This window comes from Lepisosteus platostomus, chromosome 9 (genome assembly GCF_059453375.1).
Source record: "Lepisosteus platostomus isolate fLepPlt1 chromosome 9, fLepPlt1.hap1, whole genome shotgun sequence".
NCBI classification, from domain to species: domain Eukaryota; kingdom Metazoa; phylum Chordata; class Actinopteri; order Semionotiformes; family Lepisosteidae; genus Lepisosteus; species Lepisosteus platostomus.
Window position 1 is genome coordinate 31,054,279 of NC_142619.1, and position 21,154 is coordinate 31,075,432.

General features: G+C 39.8%; 1 protein-coding gene across 3 annotated transcripts in view; it reads left to right on the forward strand.

The window, feature by feature from the left end:
• The first annotated feature begins 2,084 nt into the window (after positions 1-2,084).
• LOC148654769 (rho GTPase-activating protein 8-like) overlaps positions 2,085-21,154 on the forward strand; it is a 36,595-nt gene continuing 17,525 nt past the window's right edge. Inside the window, exons 1-7 of one of the 3 annotated variants that reach the window (XM_088644701.1) lie at positions 2,085-2,268; positions 6,640-6,744; positions 12,235-12,360; positions 13,516-13,603; positions 14,764-14,895; positions 15,485-15,571; positions 16,877-16,975. In XM_088644701.1, the coding sequence (XP_088500827.1) occupies positions 6,702-6,744; positions 12,235-12,360; positions 13,516-13,603; positions 14,764-14,895; positions 15,485-15,571; positions 16,877-16,975 (575 nt within the window). In that variant the 5' untranslated portion in view covers positions 2,085-2,268; positions 6,640-6,701. The remainder of the gene's footprint in view (positions 2,269-6,639; positions 6,745-12,234; positions 12,361-13,515; positions 13,604-14,763; positions 14,896-15,484; positions 15,572-16,876; positions 16,976-21,154) is intronic. The other 2 variants (XM_088644700.1, XM_088644702.1) reach the window with 2 other exon arrangements.

Genomic DNA, 21,154 nt, shown 5'->3' on the forward strand with positions numbered 1-21,154 from the left:
AGACACTAATAACCCTAATTACTTCAAATAATTAATGTGATCTATCTCCATGATTACCAGGCTAGCACCAAACAGATTAGGTGTAATTTCCTAGGTCTGATTAATATATGCTACTAGTTTTCTCATTCTGTGAATCAGATCTGGCCTAGCTTGCCACTGTATCTTCAACAAGATTTCTGACTTGCCTGTCATTATTTTTTATTCTCTCACATGAATTCTTCCCCACATGTTAATGGAACTGCAAGCCAATGGCATTCATTTGCTGGAGTAATGTATTATTTTAGTACTGACATGTACTGTAAAGCCAGTTAGAAGGTACACAGTAAATCAACTGGAGAAACAGCAGGAAATTATTTCCCCTAGTTCTGCATTGTCATCAACCTCAGCATTTAAAAACAAGCACACCAACACACAGCAACTCTGACGGCTTGCTTAGCTTATGCCTTCTTTCGATTTTAAACATTTGCATCCGTTTTCTCCCATTTATACACCAGTGTTTATACAATCAAAAATATACAAATCAACTACCTCATTTTGGGTGTTTTTTCTAAAAATGTTTTTCTTTTGTCAGGATCACAGTGCCACACCTCTGTATGGGCCCACCTTTGCCACAGTCTTTTCTTCAGGAAAGTGGCTCATGTACAGAAGTACTGGGAAGTGCTGGGGTTGGCGATCATTGAACACGCTGAAAGCCCTGGTCCTGGTGAGAAAAGGCCATCTTTTTCAGGTTCTGGGGCATCTGCACCGATAACCTCCTTGTGGATTCAGAGTAATGTGATGAGGAAAGTCCTATACTCACTCCCTGGCATTGATGAGGTACAGCGCTGCACCACTAATCCATTGCCTCTCACTGGATTAACTTCATCAACCTCTACAGAGTGTTTTATAGACTATGTAGAGTTGACACTTAAAATAAGAGCTACGGCTGGCATCTCTAGGAGGGAATTGGGCAGCTATATCACTACGCCGTGGTGGTACAGTATGTGGCTTCTGCAGGCTTGGCATTCATCCCCTAATCTGAGTAGTACAGTAGTCTAACATAATGGTAAATGGTGCTCTAAGACATGTTACCTGGCACGATCCAAAGCCTTTGATGTCTTTGAATGCTTCTGGCAGACTGGACAATCTACACCCTCAACATCGGCACTGGGCTGTGATATTAGACTCATCCCCTCAGCTGTATTGCTCTCTTTTGGTGCGCTTTATGAGGTGAAGCTGTGCCATTGCTGTGAACAGCTGTAGGAGAGACATGATGTAGGGGGTGAGTCCACCACAGATTCTGTTGAAGAATCATTGGGAATCAACATCTAAGAGATGACACAACAGTGTCTCAACCTGACTTAGGGACCGAGGTCACCCCTTATATAGGGGGATTTCATTCCATGGACCAGATTAGCCCTTGGGTGGTCTTGTAGAGTTCATTGCCACAGGAGAAGGACCTTACACATACTGTAGGTATGCGAGTTGCAGAATGTTGGTGATCCAGGCTGTGCATGCCGTGCCAGGTACTGGCCATAAACACATGGCATTGATACCTCTAGATTCGATACTCATCCTGTGCCAGGGTCTGGCACAGGACACAGACACTTCACCTGCAAATAACAGAATCGTGGTGAAAATATTGTGAGTGTTTTTCTTGTGTTTCTGTCCTGTAGTGCCCCCTGTGGTGTTTAGCCTGCTAAGTAAAAGAACCCAAAACCCACCAGCATTTTCACTCAAGTAACCTCAATGTTTACATTTTATAGGCAACACAATTAGCTGGTGTAATGCTTTGCAGATCGTATACAGTTGTTGAAATAATATATGATAACTTTAAGCACTCAAATACAAGATAAAACAGCAAGAATGCTTCTGACTTGTAACTTCCATCACCTTGAAAAGAGTCAACACACACAATAAAAGTACAGATCGTAGTTCTTTAGAGAAGTCCACTTCAATGGGCTTTAGTTATAATAAACGAATATTTCCGCGAAATGTTTAACATGGGGTGACAAATTTTAAAAAATAAACATTCAGCGTTTGGTAAAACCAATGGAATTGTTTCGGCTCCCTCACTTGTGGAATGTTTACCTCAAGGGTGATTTGCAAACTTGCTCCTCCTCTTTAATTACCAGACTACAAGGAAGAGGAAAGCGGATTTTTTTTCTTACAAGAACACGTTTTCGATTTTATGACGTGTTGAAAGAATTGTATTCCTATGATATGCAATTGTTTCTAAGAACACAAAACTGTATCAAGTCACTTTTAACCACGCTTTGAGAGAAAAAGGTAGGAAAAGTTGTTTTGCTGATTTATTGTAATTATCATCTGTAGGCTAAAAAGCGTGTGGGAAGCTCGGTCCTAGTATTCCATTGGTTTCTTTCAATTTCGTATGCTATCTGGATAAACTAGGCTCCGTGGCGTTTGTTTCGGTGTTTTACACAGGCGTCAACGTGAAAGGAGACATGCAAAACATGTCTTCCCAAGTATGAGAAGTGCATTATGTACGCTCTTTCTACAGTATTTTGAAAGTGCAGAATCTAGGTGTGTATTGTGTTCGTGTTTAAAACAGTTAATGATTTTTGTGTCCTGGCGGATACTTTTGCCAAAGTTAGGTACTGTATGTACTGCATTAGGCTAGTTTTCATTCTACATTCACAGTGTTCCTTTCCCTTTCCCCTTTTGTGGAATAATCCGAATATTGTTGACTCGTGGATATTTTCTCCTTTCTCGGCCATTAAACTCTGGCTATAAAAAGTATCCTTCTCACCTGTACCTTTCTAGAACTATCGCTGAGTTGTGTTGAAAATTATCTTAGTCTTCATACTGTAGTTGAATCTCTGCTGCAAATTCACTACCGGACTGAGGTACAATACTGTACCATATGGAGGCAGGTGTATTTGCTTTGAAATCATGTGAACGACTTCTCTTGTACACAGAGGGCATACAAACCATTGCGTGACTTTCCATTTTGTGCACCTTAACTAATTTAGATTTGCCATAACAAATTAAGTACTTATGTAAGAAAAAATATTTTAGTTTTTTATATTTCTTTTTTGTTGAGATTTCACTTCGCGAGGCAACGAAATGGGACATCATTAGAGTGAATACTTTTTCCAAAGGACTGTATACAGTGTAGCTTCCATTACATAGTACATTACATAGTCATCATAGTCTGAATTCCGGTGCTGATAGTTCGTCAACAGAACAGAATAACAGGGGTATCGCACTTAAAACAGCCAGTAACTGTAGAAAACACAAGCATAAGAACATTAGGAAGCACAGCATATTTGTGTAGACAAATGCTGCTCGTGTTATTCAGTGGCACTACAGAAAGAAAATCTGTGTATTATTTTAATAAATATTAGCTCAGTGCACGTTTTGTGGATTATTGAGTGACCTTATCCATCAGAGACCTCTCCAGGAATCACTCAATGTAAGTCAGTGTAGCACTCATCATTCTCTAATGAGTATTGTATGGTGTTTGTCTCTTAAGAAAATCAAAATTGAATTTAATACTATATTTTACTTTGATTTCAGATACAGATGCAATAAAGCAAGAGTGTTCTTACAATATCAGTAATTCACGGGTTATTAAATAGATTTTTCTAACAAATCTCTACATTTCATAGATGATACACAAAAATTCTCTAACAAGGAAAGGCTGTGAGACATTAAGTAGATATTTTATCTTTAAACATATGCGTTGTGTGCTGAATCTTATCATCGTTAGTCTATTTTGCCATTCATGTTAAGCAGCATACCTCATTCTGTTTTTGTAGCTGCTCGACAGAGTCCAGACTGGAGTTTGGCACAGCCTGTCATCAGGCTGAACGTTATCTCAAAAGAGCAGAAAATGTTACATTAAAGGAAGATCAACTTCCTTTGGTTGTGCTGTAAATTTGTAAATCTGCAGAAGTTCCCCGTGAGCCGTTTGAATATTGAACAAAGTGGTAAGCCCCCCATCTGTAGAGTGAGTGCTCAGAGTTAATAAAATGCTTATACAAACAATATTCTTTTATGTTTTTCAGGCCTACAAATACCACCAGCAAGCTAAGAGTGTGTTAACAATTGATTTGAAATAGCTAAGTACCTCCACAAATGTTTCATCAATTGTCCAGGAATTAATTGTCCTAGTAATAGCTTGATCTGGTCTTTTTGTGTGACCTTTAATGGATATAGTTAAGGAGATGGATATTCACAGTATCTAGTAATAAATAGAAGGTCATAGCTGATGATGGGGAGGGATAATGAGAGACAAGCCAGTCTCACCCAGCTGTTTTAAAATCACAAACATTACAGACTTTCGCTATAGTTTACTCTTGCACACTCTTGCGTATTTGTTGCATTCTATATGTGGACCATGTTCTAAACAACAGGCAAGAAAGCAAAACAAGAATGAGAGAAAATATGGTACTTGTCTCACATTCGCCTCATGCATTATTCGTCTATATAGGGCCATGCTCTTCAGAATTTCAATCCCCACTTCTTCTTCCTTTCGTCCTTTCATTTAATCTAGAATCATTCTTCTGCTTCTGTTCCCTGGCATCCAACCCAATCCCGGGTTCCTCCCTCTTGGCCACTGATACTCGAGGTGCCACCTCCTTGACCACAGATGTGTGTGGCTCGGTCAGCAGGTGTCCTAAAGTTTACACTATTTCCAGTGTCCAATTCAGCCTCGAGTTTCTTCCTCTTGGCCCCTGCTGCTCCTGATACCAGCTCCTCAGCCCTGGGCTTGTTTGGTTTCCTACCTCTGGTGCAGGTAGCAGGCATCCCACATCTATTAATGTCTGCCTTCTTCTTTAACGTAATGACCATACTCCATGTCCCTTCTGCCTGTTTCTCTATTGGTGGTGTTGGGGTTCACTCTTTATTCGGGGGTTTGAGCAGTCCTGGGTACTTTGCTCTCAGCTCTTGCTGCAATCTGATTGATTCCATGCGTGTCTGGCGTCCTGCCTCTCAGTCAGCATACTGTACATCCTAAAGCGTTTAATGTGTACACTACAATAACAACAAAAAGTAGACATTTCTATACTGTGCCTGGTTATTCCTTCCTTCCATTTCTCTTTCTACATTGGTGGTTTTGGGGTTCACCTGTTCCTTTTTGGGTGTTTTGCAGGAAGAGATACTGTAACTGTGGTTTATATCCTGTTTTATTTATACTGATTTAGAATAGGGTGATGGAGTCCCATCAAATTCTAAAGCATCTTAATTTACAGGAAGTTATATTATAACTCTATGTTACATCCTGTTTTATTTAGGATGCAGATTTATCTCTTGTTGGCCTCTTGGCCATTATATATGATTTGTTATGCTAGGTAACAGTCTAGGTTTTTCTGTTTGGTCAGAAAATAGGCCTGTGTTATAAGTGTGTGCTATTGTAGTTGTTAAATGATTTTGTTTATCCCAGTGTGCCTCTGGGATTAGTCTTTTGCCATAGCTGTGCCAGAGAACAAAGACAAGACCTCAAGTACCACTTAAGTATACCAAATGCTTGGGTATATCCTTGGCATATCTTTACAGTCTGGGACATATCATTTTCATTTTGCTTATTAATTATTTGGCTTACATTTGTATAACCCATTTGTAATATTATTATATATATAAACACTCAATAAATATTTACAAAACATCAAATTCTTGGATGTCATTATTCCTTGTGAAACTGAAGCTCTTGACTGAAGTTTGAAAGGTTTGCTCTATATACAGTAGATATCAATCTTGCACACACCTCTCTGGTATTATCATTGGATTCCTCCTGCCTCCACCCTATCTCCACCTTTGCAACTAGCCCTTGATTAACTCCTCATTCTGAATAGGCCTCATCCTTTGGCCAGGAGGCTACCTCTTAACCAAGTTAGTTGAGCCAAAACCTCTTATAATTAAATGTTCTTTCCACATTCGCAACGCATCTGGTTCTTGGATGTCACTGTTCCTCATGAGCTAATTATTGCCTTTCCATCTGTACAAGTTGGCCAAGAAGTCTTGTGTTCACCTTGCAGTGTTACATGTGGAATATGAACCTATGCAAGACCAAGAAATCGGGGACAATGATTATTATTATTATGTTGAGGGCAATCTTATTATACAAGATACAGATGAAACGCATCCTGCCAGCCAAATCAACTTGATATTGTTGTCGTTCTTATTCATTCAGTTGAGCACAATTTTATATTATATTTTTATTTCTGATAATGTAGTTAACAACACATAATACTGTTTGAAGATTTAGATACAAGCAGATTACTTTTGAGACATACATACAACAATAAAATATATTTAAAAATCTGATAGCACTTCACAGGTTTCTCTTTATTAGGATGTAGAGATTTCCCAATACTGTAGCTGTTGATTAAGGGAAGTAGGAGGTATACAAAGGAATTCATGCACTAGTTCCATTAAAAAAAAAACATTTCTGCATCATCGTGGTGAACCAAAGATCACATTTCACATAGCTGACATACTGAGCATCAGCACCGCTCAGAAAGTTCTCACTACAACGTACTGGAAGGTTGATTCCTTGACTTCCTCTGCATTGCCAGATGTTCCATTTCACTTTTCTTAATATATTTTGCAAAGCAAATGAAATCCCAGAAGGAGCTTTTCGTGTGAAAGGAGCACATTTATATTTGTTAGATCTCAAATGTTAATTTGATGTAGTGACTATTTTCAGTGTCGACGAGCAGAAAGAGAAGGCCTCTGCTGACCTCCGCAGTGACAGAATGATGGTTACTGGGGCAGACCTGGAGAAGATGGCTGAAATAGGTAAGGTACCCCCTGGTGTCCATTCTCGGCAGGAAGTGTGCAATCAGTGCTTCTCCATTGGTGCAGCTCCTGCTCACATAGTTGGTATTAGGCATGGGACATGTGGCAGGGGGGCATAGTAAATTGAATAAAATAAATTCTTTCTGAGCTACAGACTTTATCATCACTTAGACTGATGAAGCAGAAAAGCAGTGTAGACAGAGCATGCTACCTCCTACAGTACTTCACGTGGTTTGGAAAGTCTGGTCCAGAGGGAGGAGAATCAGCTAACTGGTCCATGAGCACCCCTTACACAAGCAGCCTGTTTTTCCTTACAGCAGTGTTTTCCAGTCCTTGTCCTTATCATTGTTTTTTCTTGTTTTCATTCCAACTTTGTTCTTAACTACATTTCTTGAGCTCTACATTGATCCAGTTGATTGATTTTTACTGCTTTCTGGTGTACATTCAAAGCTTAGTCTCACAAATAATCTCCTTCATGTGCAGAGTTTCCAGGAAATATGATGTGCAGAATTCTGTTTCAACTTGGGTGTAAAACTTGGAACTTTTAATCCCCTATAGATTTATAAAAACTGTTATTGTTTATTCAATTAATGTTATGTAGACACAGGTGTGATTGACACTTTCAAACAGCCTTATAAGAAATGCCATTAGTACTGCAAGTGTTCATTGGTTAAATCCCACAAGGTCACTGAAACATTCAACCTGTGAGAAGAGAGCTGACAAAGCATCTGGTCGGATGAGCCAAATTATCAAAACCACATGCTTTCTTAATTCTTCTGTTGGAATGAAAACTGGTTCATTCTGGTTCTGAGATCTCACGAGATCAGGCTAGAATGTGGTAATTCTCTGAACAGAGATCAAGATAAAAAGATAAAACGTTGGCAGGGATTTACGAGTAGGGATGCTGAAGCAACCTAACTTTTCTGAATTAAAGAATTCCTCATCTGCTTTTGCTTTATTTTAATTTTATTTCCAATACACGACACCGTGTCCGAAGCTGACTCAACAGAAGCTGTGGTAAGCACTCTCAAAGAAGGGACCCAAGAACAGCCCAGTTCTTGACTTGGAAGAAGGCTTTCTTTCCACTGGGTTTTAACTTCGAGATTTAATTCAATATTTCAATACTTTATTGCCATGTCAACAAAGTTGACTGGAATTTGTCCCAGTGCAGCCCAGATAAAAACAACACAGACAAGATACCAGCATTCCTATGCTGACTCTAAAAGGAATGTTGGTGGCACACAAAAAGTGCACCACTGAACTAGTTCAGCTCTTTGGAGGAATAATTGGCTTTCATTTCCTCTTCTTTTTTTAAAAATTGAGAGCATAGAGATCAGAAAAGCCAGGAATAAAAGAGCATGAGATTCAGGAAGAGCCAAACACTCGGCCAAAATCATTTAGTCTGTGAGAGACTAATACTCTGTTTCCAGATATAGTCTTACCTGAAAGGTGTAGGTCTGTGGAAAATGGTGTGGTTATATCCTCAGGGACAGGGTTGGGCACCATTTTACCAAGATGCCTTTCACAGCTCATACGGAAGTGAGACGCAAGGAACTAATCTTATCTGATAATCACGGAGAGTTGAAAGGTAAAAGCTTCTGTAACAATACATGAATAACTTACCTTCAAAATGTATCCCTTTTTAAATTGTGAATGAGGGGCATGCTGATTTTCTGGTTAGACTGCTCCCAAAATTCCAAAGACTCTGCCAATAGAGGCTTAAAGATGTCTTAAAGTTTTTTTTTTGCTGTTCTGCTTGTTAATTCATTCATTCTTGAAAAATAGTTGGCATCTACGTTTTGCTGCTATTGAATTTTTTACGTTTTAATCTGCAAAAATTAGGTTTACTTCATACTTTGTAAATGAGATTTTCAGCAATTGAGGTGTTATAGACATGTTTCTTTGAAATTTTACACATTATTACTTCTCAGTTATCTTAGGGCGGAGCGGTGGCTCTGGGGCTCAGGATCTGCGCCTGTGACTGGAAGGTTGCCGGTTCAAATCCTGCGGCCGGCAGAGGAATCCAACTCCGTTGGGCCCCTGAGCAAGGCCCTTAACCCCAACTGCTCCAGGGGCGCCGTACAATGGCTGACCCTGCGCTCTGACCCCAGGCTTCTCTCCCTGTCTGTGTGTCTGTGTCTCCATGGAGAAAAGCTGGGGTATTTGAAAAGACGAATTCCTAATGCAAGAAATTGTATAGGGCTAATAAAGAAACATTATTATCATTATCATTATTAGTATATTTGGGGTTCTGTGTTCTTGTATGTTATGACATTCTCCATTCTAAGACAATGTATTAATATGAACATACTTGTCTCTCAGGTGCATTTGCAAAAATGCATGTAGAGTGAACCAGATTAGAGACAGCAAGAGTAAAAGTGTTTGAGTCGGTGATGCAATCTGGTCATTGCAGCAGGCTTCTTTCAGTTCTGCTGAAAGACATACTTTTATAACCACAAATCAATCCAAACCAATTATTGCATTCTGTATAAATTTCCGTCTTGAGAATTGTATTTACTAAAAAGCGAAACGGATCGCACTACTGTAAATTTCTTACCTTGCCTTCCTTGCTGGCTTTATGAGATAAACATCCTAAACACAAAATATGCAACCTTTCCCTTTTGTCATGTAGTTTCATCACAGCAAAAATGGGTTTTGGTATCCTACCCAGGAGTTTGAAGACCAAATGGAGATGATAAATTAGAGTTCCTTAGCTGTTGAATGACCTGTGGCATTTTGAACAGGAATTACTTTCAATTACTGTTTGTAACCTTAGATTGAAGGTACAGTACTATAATTTTTTTTATATTCCTTTGTCCTCCTGAAGTTATTAGGATAGATTGTATTCTTAAATTCTAAATTAATGGAAGGGGAAGTGATTGCATATTAATTTTTTTAATCTACAGTATAAGATCTGTAGGAGACGTGCTGTTGACATGTTTTGTTTGTTTGTGTTCACAATCCGTTTGAACACTAACACTCCTGTGTTTTCCACTTGAAGAAAGTCTGGTCTCACCACATAGACTTAAAGATGGGATTTACATTGGGATACCACCTCCATAATGCCATTATTACTCAAGACTTGTCACTAAGTAGAAAGACAAGATCACAAAGGACATGGCATGTCCATTCTCCTATGTTTCCCAATTATAATCTCATAATTAATTCAATTCGTTATACAGAAAAATCAATTTCATAAAGGTACGGAATGGTTCAAATACTCATCTCGAATCTGGTGTTAAATCTACATAAGGACCTCCCCCCTGGATCTGTCTCTTCTCCTCTTCCCTTGTCTTGCTGGCTGTCCCTTTCTAACCCCTTTGTCTGTTCCTGGACTGTTAGTCACTGGTAATGATTCAGCGAGAACTTAATTAACCTAGGTAAACCAGATGTTTTCTTTTGTCAATGTGTCTCAGACCCAAAACAACTCAAGAACATTTCAGTTCCTTTCTTGCTTTGAAGCTCCAGAGAATTGAAAATGTTGACAGTAGCTAGATGTTTGATTATTGTCCCTAGATTCTTATGGCACCGCAAAAGTTACTTCCAACATCTGTAATGGTAGGGAATGGTTATTTTTGTACTTTTAAATTGTGTTTTTGAAAAAAAATGTTTGGAAATTAAGTAAAGCTTTTCCGATTATACTGTTTTTATTTGAACCTAGATTAAAAGTTTGTTTTGTATATACAAGTGCTGAATTCTCGGCCCCAGAGGGTTCTATCTGTGGGCCTCAGTTACTGAGACAATATAATCATTTCCAATAGGACATATTTAACATTGTCCTTGTCTTATGCTGTTCATTGTATGAAAGATAAGGGGGATTCGAGATACACAACCTATAAATCACTTTGAAACCTGGAAATAAATATTTTTTTTTGTGCAATCAATCAAATTAGAACCAAACAAGAGATTAGGAAGCGCAAATATCAGTGTGCTTGTTGTACCTGAAGGACAGTTTGATACTTAAGGTTTGTAGCCTTTTCTGTCTCTGAAAAATGTGACGTTATAAAAAAATCTCACTGTTGTAAAGTTTCTCTTACTGATTCTCAGGCTGCCAAAATTAATTTTAAAGTAGAATTCTGTTACATTTGTAACACCTTAGATCTGTGAAAAGAACACTAGGTTTGCAATTAAATATCAGCAGTGTTCTTGTGATTCATCCATATTCATTTACCTAAGGTACATTAATATTGATGAATATAAGACATTTTTGCAGGCCCTGTACCCAGCTGGAATTAATTTGAGATTTGTAGCATTTTGACTGACTCCTCACTCCTATAAATAACTTCTCTGACTTCTGGTGATGACTGGTTTTGGATAAGGAAGTGAGTCACTTAAAAAAAGGCATTCTCAGAACAAAATGTTTTATATGTTTTCTGAACTGTTTTATGAGAACAATTGTTGCAAGGAAAAAACAGGTGGCATGTAAAGATAAAGGCTACTGATACTAATAACTGTTTCGTGGAGGCTGATAACAGTGTATTGTTATCAAATCCAAACAGGAATAGGAATAGGCCAACATTCTTTCAGCTTTGGGTCACAGCCCATTTTTCACAAGCTGTGATTTTGGAAACACAAATAACACCACTCTCCAGTTCTTCCAATCAAATCTCACCTATACTTACAATATTAATGTCCCCTCTAAGCTGTGCGTGTGCGCGCACACCCACACAGGTTATGAAATCAGCGCACACAGGAAATTGAATTCCGCACAAAAAATTAAAAAAAAAAATTCTAATAATAAAACAATCGCGGTCTTATGGATCTCTATGCTTCTATGAGAATGAGTATATTAACAAAAAATAATTTCAGGTTTACAATTTTACATACACTCAATTTAGCGCATACGTTTTTGATACTGGAGAAAAAATTGCACAACTTTTTTTGCGCGCACAGGCCATTAAAAATTCGAGGGACCATTGCTGTATGTATGCTGTTTTCTTTTGTAATTCCTTTTCTTAAAGTGTACCTTGTGTTTATAGTGTGCCTTACAGTATGTGCTCATTCCTGACAATTACAAAAATAAATAAATCTGTAATTAGTTATTTAAGGGTCATTAAACCCAAGTTGTGTACTACCTTGAAAAAATAATGAATCACCTACATAAACCCTAGCCATAACCCTAACTCTAAAGTCCACACCTGGTCATCACAGTATCTTCAGTCTCGCCTTAAATCCTTCTTCCAGCTCTAAGCTTTTGTGCTTGTCCTATCCATAGTTCCAAACCTACCCCCAACCCTAGAAGTACTGTAATACTAACCATAACCCTAGAGTCAGCCTTATCTGTATGTGTGACATTATTGTGTCATTTACTTTTGAATACTGATCTGCAGCAAGTCCCAAAATTATATCAAGGTCTGGGATTAGATATTCAGTGAATGTAACCTTTAAACCTTCAGCCTTTTGCAAATCATTGGATAAGCTTATCTTTCATGAATGCTGATGTTATGTCAGCTTGTGCTGATCTCCTCTTTCTGTTTCTTCTGTCCACAGAGTTACAGAAAGAAGAGGAAGAGCAAGAGCAACTAGGAGAGAGTCCAGGATCCATATCAGGAGCAGCGTTTGACTACAATCACCCTTATTATGATGTGGCACGACATGGGATTCTGCAAGTCACTGGTACATTAAAGTAAATGGCTGGACAGTAGTCAGTCATTTTAAACAAATGAAAAAATGTGCCAAACTAAGTGTTTTGCAGTAACATCTAACAGTCAGACATGACTTTGTTATTCTACCGTGTAATGATGCCTGACTGAGTTTAATCATACTGCTTGCATTTGCTTGAGTCATAGTTTTACCATCTACTGTACTGCTGTTCAAGCAAAACTGAGCTTTTTTATTTTTATCTCTCAAATAAATGAACAAATGGGCTTAGCAGCCCAGACCCAGTCCACCGGCCATGTGTTTGACACCTCTGATCTGAGCAGTACTCAGTGAGAGACATCTAGGGGTTTCTGTATGTTGTACATCTGGACATTATAGATTTAACTAGATGTTGATCCAGTTTTCTTCACCAGATGATTAGTGTGCTTTTGTCATCGTATCGAAAAAACTCAGCAGCCTCTTAAAAACCTTACAATATATCATGCCTTTTAATAATAATAATAATAATAATAATAATAATAATAATAATAATAATAATAATAATAATATAGAGCTTTTCTGAACACTACTTAAAGCACTTAATGGTTGTAGGGACTCCCCTCCACCAACACCAATGTGTAGCCCCAACAAGAATGATGTGACAGCAGCCATAGTGCACCAGTACACTCACAACACGTCAGCTATCAGTGAGGAGAACAGATTGATGAAGCTGCTCTTATAGATGGGGAGTATTAGGAGGCCGTGATTGGTAAAGGCCAAGGGCAAATTTGGCCAGGATGCCGGGGTAACACTCCTACTCTTTTTGAGAAACGCACTAGGATTTTAATGACCACAGAGAGTCAGGACCTCGGTTTTATGTCTCATCTAAAGAACAGCATCTTTTTAGAGTATAGTGTCCCCGTCACTACACTGGAGCATTAGGACCCACACAGACCGCAGGGTGAGTGCCTCCTACTGGCCTCACTAACACCTCTTCCAGCAGCAACCTTACCTTGCTTCCCTTAGCTTTTGTGTGCTGGCAGTTTGCCTGCTTGAGAAATTCAAAAATGAGCCCCGTTGTTTGGGTTAGTGAAGCGACGCAGTTCATTTCAGATTCTTTATTCCACCCAGAGTGGAAGAGATCAAGCAGCAGCCTGACTTGTTTCTTGGTTGAACGTGTGTTCTCTCCAGGGGATGACAATTACGGCAGGAAGCTGATTATCTTCAGCAGCTGCTGCATGCCTCCTTCCCACCAGCTCAATCACCAGAGACTCCTTGAGTAAGTAGGCTTTTTTTTTTACCTGGAAGACTATTTTGTTGTTTTTGAAGAGTAAAAAATGAGTTCAAAATGTGTTCAAAAATGCTAAAGGGGTTCATGTGTGTTACCTGAATGTGTATGGCCAATGGTCACGTGAAAAGACTTTAATGTCTTCCAGAAAAGTTAGGGTGTACTAGATTAACAATATGTACACAGGATTTACAGTACAAACTAAAAAAAAATTTTTCAGGTGCCATATAGTGAGATATAAATGATCACAGTACTATCAAAATCAAAGTGATGTAGTCATTCCAAACTAAACTGTGTATGTGAACTCGGTAAGCTGCAGGAAGACCATATGATGGCTCATTATTTTATTATTATGTTTTAAAAATACAGCTCTGAGAACTCTGAAACTAAAAACTAGTCTGGTAGTCTAATGAGAGTTTTGGAGTACTCTCAGGTTCAGTTTGTTGAAGACTTGAACTAACTCGGTTCATAACATTACAACATTTCATTCATCCAAGGTGAAGATGGTCAAACGTTTACCCTGCCAGGTTTAACCCTTTCTGCTCTCCCAGTGTTGGAGTCTCCTTCTCATGTCTTACAGTAATGGTAGATCCTGACTCATTACTGTTTTTACATCATCATACTGGTCAAACGCCGCCTTTTATCTATACAGGAGCATACTGCCCCTCCTTTTCATGTTCAGTAGATAAGAGAGAATAAATGGTTCAAGGAGTGGAAGATGAAATAGTGTGATCGCTGTTTCTGGCCACCAACAGATTTTTTCAGCCACATTTTTGTATCCATTCATCCAATTAACTGGTATCAAGCTTTCTGTAAATTGTGACTTTGACTTTCCAATATGTGTCTGTCCTACATCCCTTTTCTTTATAATTGTTTTTAAGTGTCCTCCTTTTAAATTCTACACATTCTGTGCATCTGGGTTTATGTTCATTTCTGGTAAATTAACAAAGCAAAATTATACAAAATACAATAACGTTCCATGTAGTGAAATGTTTATTTAGTCATTTATCTTTTTCAATGCAGACATTTTAAAACAGCCAAAGTAAAAGAACTATGTGTGCCTTGCACTTATGTTTAAGTCTGATTTTACTCAGGGTTTGCTTCATAGCTATCTTGTGTTAAAGTGTATGTTTTCTTTGCTCTCTTCAAAGATACTTAAAATACACACTGGATCAGTATGTGGAGAGCGATTACACCATTGTCTACTTTCACTACGGACTCAGGAGCCGCAATAAACCCTCCCTTGCGTGGCTTCGACAAGCCTACAAGGAATTTGACAGAAAGTATGACATTTATAACTCCTCACTCCGTACAGTATTTACTCCCCCAATGCTTGAATATTTTAAGCACTGAAGTGTTTGTGTACAGTGTCTCAATTTAGTCTGCTGGCACTTCAAACGTATACTTAAGTGCCACAGTTAATAATTCAATTAAATTAAATTTTCTTAAACGAGAGACTTTATAAATCTCTGATGTTGAGCAAAATATTTCTGCTTGCTTCTTGTTACATTTTTCCTTGCGTAGCACTAATGAAAACAAGTGCTGGAATATTTGTTACTAGTTAATGATCCCTAAAGAGATACTGAAAACATATGGGGAGGGCACAGAGTTAGCTTGGTTTATGTTTTACATTGCAGTTAAATGCTTTTTATCTGTGAAACGTAGTCATGCACCTGTATATGAAAAATATAATCTGGATTATACTGTATAAAGTAAAAAGTACACAGTGCTGTTTAGTTGAATGGCACATTGTACCAGAAGAAACGTTTTCAGAATTACAGTTATTTTTGTAACTTTTGTAAATTTTAAATTTGTTAGTTCTTTGTAAATTATTTTAATATAAACCCCCTTGTTTTTGTTTTATTCGTACAGATACAAGAAAAATTTGAAAGCTCTGTATGTTGTCCATCCCACTAACTTTATCAGAATCCTATGGAACATATTTAAGCCCCTTATAAGGTATGTGCCATGCTGTTTTACCATTGGCTGAGTGCCTTGTCAGGTGAAGTTTTACATTGTAGTTGGCAAAACACTGTCGACATACAGCACCAGATTTGGGTACATCCTTTACAGAGGATAAAGTTAGGTTTGTATGTTTCTGTGGCAACTCTTCGTAACTATTCAGTACATCTTTGACGGGGTAGTTCGTAACTTTGCCAAACAAAGGACACATTACAGTACGTTACGTTGATACGTTGAAGAAAGGTAAGTCATCAGTACCTGACGGGTTCAGTATTAGTTTTGATCAAAGCAAGGAAATGTGAGAGATGTCTATCCAAATCATCCTTGTAGTGCTGTGTTGAGTAAGAGTTTAGCATTACAGTATCAAATACATATTGTATGGCACTGATCAGAGTTTGATACAAAATGTTTTTAGTCACTTATTCTTTAGTGCTAAAGAATAAGAAATAACGTTAATGTTAGTGTTGTTGTTAAAAGGAATGGAAGATAATTCTATAAATATTGAAATTTGCTAGGCATACACAATAACTGTCCAATGGGATTACGTTTAACAACAAACAGTCGTCACTGATGTTTTCCACAATTATACTACCGCCATCAACTGAATGTGACTCTTAAGCATGCATCTCCAATAATATTTGGAATTTTTTGTTTGCCAATGGGCCAAATGCAGCAAATTAGACAAAGAGTCAAGATTCAGCAAAAAAAGCACCACCTATGGCAAATCTAAAATGCTACCTGCGATTCATATGGACCACAAGTGAGTCCACTGCAGCCTGGTTATATTAGTCATAGCATGGCCAAGAGAGGGGCATCAGACGATTGAGCACAATCATTCAGGAGATCACACACCCTTCAGGTGTTTCATCCCACCTTCACCTTCAGGGGACCAAAAATTGTGGGTCAGTCACTGATGCTTCAGCTAGTAACATGGCTTGTATCTAGTTCTGGTACATGTATGGGCTCTGAATGCTATAATGACTTCACTTTCTGACGTTCCCGACTGCAATTTCTCAGAGCATACATCCCATGTATGAGCACATCTAGTTTGCAAATCCAAACTAACAAGTTTTTTCATACTCATGTTTAATTAGCACTGGCATTGTACAGCCATATCACAAGTTCTTGTATAGTAAATCATTTGAGTTGCATGTTTGAGAATTAAGGTAAAAAATATATTTTACATACATTATTAATGTTTCAGTTTTAATGTCTGAGCATTTAGTAGTCACAGCTTTTTTGTAGATTGAAATGCTTCTTTTGTCTAACATTAATTATCTACCCCTTTGTTTTTATTTACAGTCATAAATTTGGGAAGAAGGTTACATACGTCAACTATCTGGGTGAATTAAGAGAGCATCTTAACTACGACCAGCTTATAATTCCACCTGAAGTCATGAGGTACAGTATTTGCTTGGATCTTGCCAGCCATCCTTCACAGTACTTTTTTTTGGCCTGTTGCTCTTCCGAATCTATATCATATAATTAGCAAACTAGTCAGATTTGCTGATTATACTTAAATAGGCAGAGAGGCAAACAGAAACAGTGGCAACAGAAAGGTTTAGACGCAGTAGACGTCTTCAGTATCAAGAATGAAATTACATGGAAGTGCATTGAAGTGTAAGAAAAGGAGGCACTTCTTGCACCTATAATGTAGCTACTGTATATTCTTGAAGTCAAAACATCAGCTTCTTTCATGAAATTGCTGGATGAATTGAATGGTTCGGCTCAATGACCTACTTACAAACCAAACAAGCTTGATGACCTCCTCTCAACTGCAAGGGGTCGCTCCGCTCACGCGACCCCTTGCATTTCGCCTACCAGAACAACAGATCAGTGGATGATGCTGTCTCCCTGGCTCTGCATACAGCCTTGGAACACCTGGACACTAAGAACTCGTTTGTGAGAATGCTGTTTGTGGACTACAGTTCAGCATTCAATTCCATCATACCCAGTCAACTGGTGACAAAGCTCAGGGGATTAGGTCTGTGCAACTCTGTCTGCAACTGGCTGCTGGACTTTCTTATCGAGAGACCACAGGTGGTGCGGATAGGCAATAAAACATCAACACCACTCAGGGTGTGGACATAGCCAGTGTAGGAAGCGAAGAAGCGTTCTTCTACCCAGCCGACAAAAATGTTGGCATAGCTGGGTCCCATTCTGGTGCCCATGGCAACTCCACTGACTGGAGCACTGGAACCCCACAAGGCTGCTGTCTGAGTCCAACGTTGTACTCCCTATTTACTCATGACTGCACAGCAAGACACAGCAACAACCGCATCATTAAGTTTGCAGATGACACCACTATAATAGGACTGATCAGTGATGATGACGAGTCCACTTACAGGGATGAAGTTGTACAGCTGCTTAGGTGGTGTCATAGCAATAACCTGGACTTGAACATAAAGAAAACGAAAGAGCTAATAGTGGACTTTCGGAGACACAGGCCATACACTCACAGCCCACTCAGTATTGATGGAATGGAAGTGGAAACAGTCACCAGCTTTAGGTTTTTGGGAATTCACATCTCTAAAGATCTAACCTGGACTGTGAACACTGACTCTATCATGAAGAAGGCTCAGCAGCACCTTTATTTCTTGAGGTGCCTCAAGCGATGGGGGATGCCAATACATGTGTTGGTGAACTTCTACCGCTGCACCATCGAGAGCGTCCTCACCAACGGGATCACCGTGTGGTATGGCAACACCTCTTCACGAGAAAGAAAGGCACTGCAGAGAATGGTCAATTTGGCCCAGAAGATCATCGGCTGCGGTCTCACCGAGATTAAACAGCTCTATGAGTACCGCTGCCGTGGTAGAATTCTGGCCATCACAGAGGACAGTCACCACCCCGGGCATGAGCTCTTCACCCCACTGCCCTCAGGCAAGAGATATAAGAGCATAAGACACTTACCACTAGATTCTTCAATAGCTTCTATCCACAAGCAGTGAGACTGGCGAACACATTTAGCCATCCCCCTCGGACCACACCTACACCATCACCATCTACCTCTTTATGATTTCTTATCTATTGCACATCTCCAGTCATTGTTTACACGTCTGTATTGTTTACATTCAAACTGTCTTCATGTTTACTTGCACATTGTCTATTGTTTGTTTGTACATTGTCTTAATGCACTGTTTGCACTTTGTTTTGTTTTTTACACTTGTTTTACAATCGAGAGACTTGCTGTAAGTAAGAATTCCATTGTACCAGTACCGGTTACATACAGTATGGCAATAAAGTTCAAGTTCAAGTTATATCCTTTCCTATGTTTCTCTGGGATTTTCTGTATCCTTTTCTCTGGGATTCTCGCTCCATGATTCTTTCCTGAAGCTGTGGTTTGGCCAGACTATGGAAAGGCCGTTTCTTCCTCTGTCCAGCCCGTGAGTTGCCACCAGTACCATCATCACCATCAGACCTCTCCACTCATTTCGCATGCTGTGCTTCTCCTCCTGTGAGCCACAGGCCTCCGCCCGCAGTGGCAGCTCCATGCCTGTCGCTCTACTAATGGGCCAGCTGCCTTAAAGAAACAGCTCCTCTGTCTAGCACATTGGATGTCTTGGTAGAAGAGTCCTTCTGTGAGTTTGATTTGCCTCTTGTACCCCATATTCTCTCAAGCCCTTCTCTTCAGTCACAGAGGCCCACAGTTCCTATTGATGAGTTGAACCACTGCTCTTTCGGAAACCCTCCTAAACTTAGAGCCTTCTACTGCTGTTTCAGTTGCTCCATAGGAGCGGATGCTTCTCTGTATGTCCTCCTCCAGATTTTTCTCTTTCTGGCTCTGAGAACAGTCTGCGGCTCTCCTTTTGAACTACGCTCTTTTTTATGTCACTAAAAATAGTTTCCATTCTCTTTTTACAGCATTATTTATGTATTTTGTACAGTATATAGTACATATTTACAGTGGGGTGCTGCATCAGCATGCGTAGGCTGCAAAGGAACAAGTAATAGGTTTATTCCATGCTGAAAAAAAGAAGAAAGAGAACACAACGTTTCGGCCGTGGAGCCTTCTTCAGGTGTGAGAGAGACAGGGCAGTAGGCAAAGGTAAAGTAGCGGGAGAACAAAGGTTGGGAGGGAGGAGGAGTGAGAGGCGGGAGCAGGGGACAGAAAGAGAGGCCAATCAAGAGGTGTGAAGTCAGAATGGGTGCAGAGAGGTGTGAAATGAAACTTCCAATGAATGGAGAAAATTTAAAAGAACAGTAGTCTGTCGTTAAGGGAAGGGAGAATGTGTGATCCTAGCTGCAGAATAATTTTAGTTTCGGTGGTCTTTCTGATGTATGAGTTCGGAAAACCATCTTTGAGAACACAGACGGAGAGATTAGAGTGGTCGTGGCCGTCAGAGGTGAAATGAGAAACAATGGGCTTGGAGAGATCTTTAATCTTCACAGCCCTGACGTGTTCTCTGAAGCGGTCTCCGAGTCTCCTTCCTGTTTCTCCAATGTAGATGGCTGGGCATTTACTGCAAGAGATACAGTAAATAAGGTCGGTGGAGGTACAAGATGCTGTCTGGGTGATCCGGAATTGTCCTGAGGGGCCTTTAATGAGTGTGGTGGTGGCTGTGTACTTGCAGGTGATACAGCGAGCTCTGTTGCAAGGGAAAGTGCCTGGTGTGGATGGTTGTTGAGGGCGGTCAAGGGAGCTGTGAACAAGGAGGTTACACAGATTAGGTGGTCGGCGATATGAGATGACAGGGCGATCAGAAAAGAGGGCCCCAATGGAGGGATCATCCTGTAGGATGGAAAAGTTGTGGTTAATGGTCCTGGGGATAGGAAGTGTGTTAGGGTGGTAAGGAAGCACCAAAGGAATGCGGTTGTTACGGCGGGAGTTCCTGATCGGGTTGATGGTCCGGGGGTGTTTTTGGCTCGGGCAAGGGCCCTGTCAATCACACTGCTGGGGTACCCTCTGTTGATGAAAAATGAGTACATTTCAAGGGCTTGGTTCTCGAAGTCGATGTCGTCGCTGCATAATCGTCGTAACCTAAGGAACTGTGAAAAAGGAAGAGAGTTTTTAGTGTGGTTGGGGTGAAATGAGCTGAACAGGAGGTAGCTGTGTGAATCCGTGGGTTTGTAATAAACTGAAGTGGACAGTCGGGGGTAGTTGATAGACAAGTGGATGTCTAGAAACGGAAGAGTGGTGGAAGATATGTTAACCGTATATTTGAGGGACGGGTGGAAGTTGGTGAAATGGTGCAGGAAGAATTCAAGCTGATCGTTGGAGCATGTGGCGGCACCGACGCAGTCATCAATATATCGTTTGTAGAGGTCAGGGACATAGCCAGTGTAGGAAGCGAAGAAGCGTTCTTCTACCCAGCCGACAAAAATGTTGGCATAGCTGGGTCCCATTCTGGTGCCCATGGCAACTCCACTGACCTGTTGGTAAAAAAGATTATTGAAAGAGAATGCATTCAGTGTGAGGACCAATTCTGCAAGGCGTACCAGGGTGTGGGTGGGTGGATCAAGCACTGTGCGTTTGTCCAGCGTGTGCTTGAGGGCTGTAAGGCCGTCATTATGGGGAATGACGGTGTACAGAGATGTGATGTCCATGGTAAAAATGTAGCATTCGGTACCCTGAAATTG